Source organism: Pecten maximus, unplaced genomic scaffold, assembly GCF_902652985.1.
Source record: "Pecten maximus unplaced genomic scaffold, xPecMax1.1, whole genome shotgun sequence".
NCBI classification, from domain to species: Eukaryota; Metazoa; Mollusca; class Bivalvia; order Pectinida; family Pectinidae; genus Pecten; species Pecten maximus.
The window spans coordinates 13,291-20,003 of record NW_022979834.1 but is presented as its reverse complement, the minus strand read 5'-3'; the positions used below and the strand labels follow the sequence as shown (position 1 = coordinate 20,003).

Here is a 6,713-nt window from a genome sequence, read left to right as displayed (position 1 = left end):
CTTGTAATCAACAACTGTCCAGGTGTCCTTGTGAAGTGGATGACAAGAGGTTTTCGATACAATATTCGGTTCATTCCCACTCAGCCAACATGTTGTTTTTGCTATATAAACATTACCTGCGTTTACCTGTGGAAAATGTAGGTATAGTCTGTTTCAGTATACGTATACATGGGACTCGATTTCAATTTTTTCAATTTTTTTTTTATTCACTTTAGGCCATACAGCCTATCAGTATATACAGAATTCATTTGTAACATCGATAATACAAAATATGGCATGCAGTAACTATACTAATATGACTTACAAGAACGCAAAATATGACAAAAATTAGTTAAGTCAAATGTGTAGACGAATGTTACTTAGAGTTATTATCCGTACAAAAATTACATTCAATATTTTCTGTAATACATCTACATAATCAGAACATAAGGTATAGAACCATGTAATAACAGAATCATAAACAACTAAACCATACATTTTTATTGTTAAGATTCCATAAATAGTGGTCTGTCCGGAACGGGAACATTAGATATTACTGATCGGTCAGAAAGCCGTGTCTGTGTGAAATAAAATACAAATTGACGGATAAAGTTAAACAATTCTACGCTTGAAAGCTTCAATAATAAATTTACCTAACAAGTTTAATTCCTTTAGATTGTTTGATTTTAATAATTCAATAACCTTCAAAACTGAAGGTTTTTCCCAGAAATACTTTTTGATATATTTTTTCCTGATATCAGCGTAGCACTGGCATACAAGAAGAAAATGATATTCATCTTCAACATCTTAAACATTACAGTTTAAACTATATCTAAAACGTCTATCAATATTTCTGTATCTTCCGGATTCGATTGCTAAATTGTGTGATGTGAGTCGTAATTTGGTTATCATAATTCTTCGCTGTTTTGGAAGAGATTTAGTTAAATACGATTGTAACATTCCTTTCAACCATTCAAAAGCTTTGATTGAAGATCCGACCTTTACTTCGACATTCATTTGCAATGGATTAAAATGTAGTCATTGTGAATGAGCTCATAATTTGGAAAATGTTTAAGGTGAAGGTGTCTTCAGGGCATATGACTCGCTGAAGACAGTATGTAGTGAGATATCGTTATCAGCACCTGAGAGAATTACTAGTGTTTCCATGCGGAAGTATATTGCCACACTCAGTCAAGTAAGCTACACAAATATGCATCAACATGTTCTCAATCTTAGAATATACATGTATTTTGTAATGTTTGTAGTGTATGATATTATGCCAATACATGCAATTACAGCTTTTTTCAGTAGCCTTGTCCTTGTCTTGATCTCGGTCTTATTTAGCTTTACAAATGCGAAATTGAACACTTGGTAGGGTCTGCATGTCATAAGATAGTCACATGATTTTGGGAGTAAAATTAATCTTGGGTACATTGTCATGATTGTCATAACTTTAACATTAGGAAAATGAAAATTGCAATAATTTTGGGAAAAACAATTTTCAAATGCACAATAACAGCGGATAAAGTATACAACACTCATTGTAAACATTTGCATTTCATTGATTTTTATGTATTAATAACATTTTTTTCTTCTGTGAGACTACAGTCATACAGCAACTACTAGTACCTGGCTTTAATGACGAATAAATCATGTCTTACATTTGGTCTAAATATAATGTTGTCTGTCTACAGCGAAACTGTTTGGTACACCCAAAAGTAGTGTTACCCAATAGTAGACTTGCAGACCCTAGTGAACACATTATTCTGCACAAAAAATTGATATAACTTTTACAATTTATTGGTGTAATGAAAGCACCATTTACTGACGATTACTTTTGACAAATCTAACAACCCCTGTTTATATTTCAGGTCATTGACATGACGGAGCATGAACTTGAATGGCTGTGTGGTCATTTAGGTCACACAGCTAATATACACAAGCTTCATTACAGAGCTACAAGTGGCTTCATAAAACGTGTGAATATTGGCAAACTAATGCTTCTTCAAGATTTGAATGTTGCTGGACAGTTTGCTGGTAAAAGGCTCCAAGACATCGATATTGTTGGTATGTTTTTTTCTTGTTCCAGAAAATGGTTTTTTAGCTCACCTGCCCGAAGGGCAAGTGAGCTTATGCCGTGGCGCGGCGTCCGTCGTCCGTCCGTCGTCCGTCCGTCCGGCCGTCCGGCCGTCCGTCCGGCGTCAACTTTCCATTCAAGCAACTTCTTCTCAATAACCAAAAGGCCTAGAGACCTAATATTGGGCCTGTAGCATGCTGGGGTGAAGGGCTACCAAGTTTGTTCAAATGAATGACCTTGACCTTCATTCAAGGTCACAGGAGTCAAAAAGGCTAAAATCTTCAAACGACTTCTTCTCAACAACCAACAGTCCCAGGGAGTTGATATTGGGTCTGTAGCATGCTGGGGTAAAGGGCTACCAAGTTTGTTCAAATGAATGACCTTGACTTTCATTCAAGGTCACAGGAGTCAAAAAGGCTAAAAAAAAAATTAGACGACTTCTTCTAAATAGCCAAGAGACCCAGGGACTTGATATTGGGTCTGTAGCATGCTGGGGTGAAGGGCTACCAAGTTTGTTCAAATGAATGACCTTGACCTTCATTCAAGGTCACAGGAGTCAAAAAGGCTAAAATCTTTAAACAACTTCTTCTCAATAACCAAGAGTCCCAGGGACTTGATATTGGGTCTGTAGCATGCTGGGATGAAGGGCTACCAAGTTTGTTCAAATGAATGACCTTGACTTTCATTCAAGGTCACAGGAGTCAAAAAGGCTAAAATCTTTAAACGACTTCTTCTCAATAACCAAGAGTCCCAGAGACCTAATATTTGGCCTGTAGCATGCTGGGGTGAAGGGCTACCAAGTTTGTTCAAATGAATGACCTTGACCTTCATTCAAGGTCACAGGAGTCAAAAAGGCTAAAATCTTTAAACGACTTCTTCTCAATAACCAAGAGTCCCAGGGACTTGATATTGGGTCTGTAGCATGCTGGGGTGAAGGGCTACCAAGTTTGTTCAAATGAATGACCTTGACTTTCATTCAAGGTCACAGGAGTCAAAAAGGCTAAAATCTTTAAACGACTTCTTCTCAATAACCAAGAGTCCCAGAGACCTAATATTTGGCCTGTAGCATGCTGGGGTGAAGGGCTACCAAGTTTGTTCAAATGAATGACCTTGACCTTCATTCAAGGTCACAGGGGTCAAAAAGGCTAAAATCTTCAAACGACTTCTTCTCAATAACCAACAGTCCCAGGGAGTTGATATTGGGTCTGTAACATGCTAGGATGAAGGGCTACCTAGTTTGTTCAAATGAATGGCCTTGACCTTCATTCAAGGTCACAGGGGCCAAAAAGGCTAAAATCTTTAAACGACTTCTTCTCGATAACCAACAGTCCCAGAGACCTAATATTTGGCCTGTAGCATGCTGGGGTAAAGAGCTACCAAGTTTGTTCAAATGAATGACCTTGACTTTCATTCAAGGTCACAGGAGTCAAAAAGGCTAAAATCTTTAAACGACTTCTTCTCAATAACCAAGAGTCCCAGAGAGTTGATATTGGGTCTGTAGCATGCTGGGGTAAAGGGCTACCAAGTTTGTTCAAATGAATGACCTTGACCTTCATTCAAGGTCACAGGGGTCAAAAAGGCTAAAATCTTTAAACAACTTCTTCTCAATAACCAAGAGTCCCAGGGAGTTGATATTGGGTCTGTAGCATGCTGGGGTGAAGGGCTACCAAGTTTGTTCAAATGAATGACCTTGACCTTCATTCAAGGTCACGTCAATCAAGTATGCTTAAATCTTTAAATGACTTTTAGTGAAAAGCCAAAGTGCAGAGAGACATTATATTGGTCCTGTAGCATGCTTTCAAATAACTGCAGGATCCATATATGAAAAGATCACTGCATTGCAGGTGAGCGATTTGGGCCCATTGGGCCCTTGTTTAATGTAATGTTGCTTAAATTTAAGTGTTTGTAATATAAGAAGTGATTGTTTTGAGTATGAAATCCTATACAATTATAACAAATATGTTTGAAATGTATTGTATTGATTTATTGAATGATGGTAAAAAAAATTGAAGGCAATATATATTGTATGATGTTGAATTTATCTTCATGAATATTTAGGACTGTTATAAAAATAAAAGATTAATTTGTGGAATGTTCTAGTGCCCTTTTAAACAAAATATCCTTATCTAGAGTTTGAATCTATAGCAATAGTCATTTGGGATTCTTGATAACTTTGACCTTAGGAGTTGATTCTAATGAGACATTTGAACTTTTTTTAATTTTTTTTAAACGTACTGAAATAGTCAAGATATACGTGTTTGGTAAATACAATAAAATTGTTTTAAAATCTAGTTTACAATATGGCCATGCATCAAATATATTTACACAAGTATGACATAATTTAAAATAACGATAGAATATAACAATGTAATAAATATATAATTATCATCACAGCTTAAATATGGTTTAAAAATGAACGTTTGTATATCACACAAGTGTTGCTGAAGGACATGATTAAAGCACTAGGAGTCGAATATACATACAATGCTAATATAGCAAAAGGTAAAAATTTACAGAATATACACTAATATAGTGTGAATTAAAATGGGACAATGAAGTAGGTGATCTAAAATTAAATTTACAAAGGAAGATTATCAAATGAGATTGAATATTACTATACTTAAATATCAGTGTAAGGGAATTAATCACAGATATAACTGTATATTCTATTAATAATCACAAAAGAAATATTTAGAAATTAAAACTAGACTAGTTGAAGTAATTTATAAAATATTGCGGTATGTATATACTCTAGCCATAGCGTATCTTTGATTTACAGAAGATGACAATGTACCCAGAAAAAAAAGGCTGCTAGTACCAGGCAGGCATGGAGCAAAGACGAAGAGGAGGAATTGAGGAAACTCTTCAAAAAAAACTTTGACACAAGGACCTATCCAGGTCTCAAAGACTGCAATAGAGCAATCCATAACAGTAGAACGAGCAGTGGATTAATTCACAAAAGAAATTGGGAAACCATCAAGAAAAAAGTTATCCGCATGGTCAAAGCACATAAATGACTTGGTTGGAACTAGTGCCATCTGCTAGTAAATAGACTTACATGTCTCAAAACAAAGACATTGGAAGTTCTTGGGGGGGGGGGATATTTTGTTTGATTGTTTAATTGTTAAAATTTGGGTAGTATGACATGATTGTCAATGGTTCAAAACTAATAACTTAGGACAGACAACGGAGATATAATGATTGAAATTAGCGAGTTATATGGACACTTGTTATGTGATGTGTTTTGTCAAAGGCTTAGGTGATTTGACTTGATGGAAACAGATTTAGAAAATCAATGAATTCAGGTACTTGCTAGGACAAGTCTTTTATGGCAATTTGTCCTAAGTTTTTGATGGTATAACATGCTCGAAATAGACTTGCAAAATTGCAAAATCAGATATTTTTGCTGATAACTTTGACCAACCAAACAGTGAAGTGTTAAATTATTCCTGGCATACCAGATGCCCAAAATCATTATTGGTGTAGATGTAGATTGGAACCTTGTTTATATAAAGCTAATTGATTTTTATTTTGTGAAGAACATCAGATTGAATGTTTAAGCCAAGAATATTTGCTGATCTGTTATTTGGTAGCAATATTTTTAAAAACTGCAGCCCATACTTAGGGAGATTGAAGATTATTTTTCAAAATATGGTATCAAGGTTTATTATGAAGAAAAAATAATTCAGTTAAATTGTATTGAGTTTACTTTAATAATCATTTGTCCATAAGATATGTGGATAATTTTTTCCAAAGCTGCGATAGTAGACATGATCAAAATAGATGTAAAATTGATTTAAGTTAGCTTAATGCTTAGACACATCTCGTGTGGTAATTTGTCCTTTTATTTGATTAAGTGACCAGATGTAAACAGATTTTAAAAAATTGAAGTGGTACACCTTTAATTTAGATCTAGAAAAGTAGTATTTTTAGCCCACCATCATCAGATGGTGGGCTATTCAAATCGCCCTGCGTCCGTGGTCCGTCGTCCGTCCGTCCGTCAGTCCGTCCCTCCGTCCGTCCCTCCGTCGTCCCTCCGTCCGTAAACAATTCTTGTTATCGCTAATCCTCAGAAAGTACTGAAGGGATCTTTCTCAAATTTCATATGTGGGTTCCCCTTGGTGCCTAGTTATGCATATTGCATTTTGAGACCAATCGGAAAACAACATGGCCGACAGGCAGCCATCTTGGATTTTGACAATTGAAGTTTGTTATCGCTATTTCTGAGAAAGTACTGAAGGGATCTTTCTCAAATTTCATATGTAAGCTCCCCTTGGTGTCTAGTTATGCATATTGCATTTTGAGACCAATCGGAAAACAAGATGGCCGACAAGCAGCCATCTTGGATTTTGACAATTGAAGTTTGTTATCGCTATTTCTGAGAAAGTGCTGAAGGGATCTTTCTCAAATTTCACATGTAGGCTCCCCTTGGTGCTTAGTTATGCATATTGCATTTTGAGACCAATCGGAAAACAATATGGCCGACAGGCAGCCATCTTGGATTTTGACAATTGAAGTTTGTTATCGCTATTTCTGAGAAAGTGCTAAAGGGATCTTTCTCAAATTTCACATGTAGGTTCCCCTTGGTGCCTAGTTATGCATATTGCATTTTGAGACCAATCGGAAAACAACATGGCCGACAGGCAGCCATCTTGGA

The 6,713-nt window shown here is 35.9% G+C and overlaps 1 protein-coding gene across 1 annotated transcript; it reads left to right on the top strand.

The window, feature by feature from the left end:
* Positions 1-1,060: 1,060 nt before the first annotated feature.
* LOC117319235 lies at positions 1,061-6,098 on the top strand. Its single transcript, XM_033874068.1, has 3 exons — positions 1,061-1,174; positions 1,851-2,046; positions 4,836-6,098. The coding sequence occupies exons 1-3, from the start codon at positions 1,145-1,147 to the stop codon at positions 4,910-4,912; spliced, it is 303 nt and encodes a 100-aa protein (XP_033729959.1). The 5' UTR covers positions 1,061-1,144; the 3' UTR covers positions 4,913-6,098.
* The last annotated feature ends 615 nt before the right edge of the window (positions 6,099-6,713 follow it).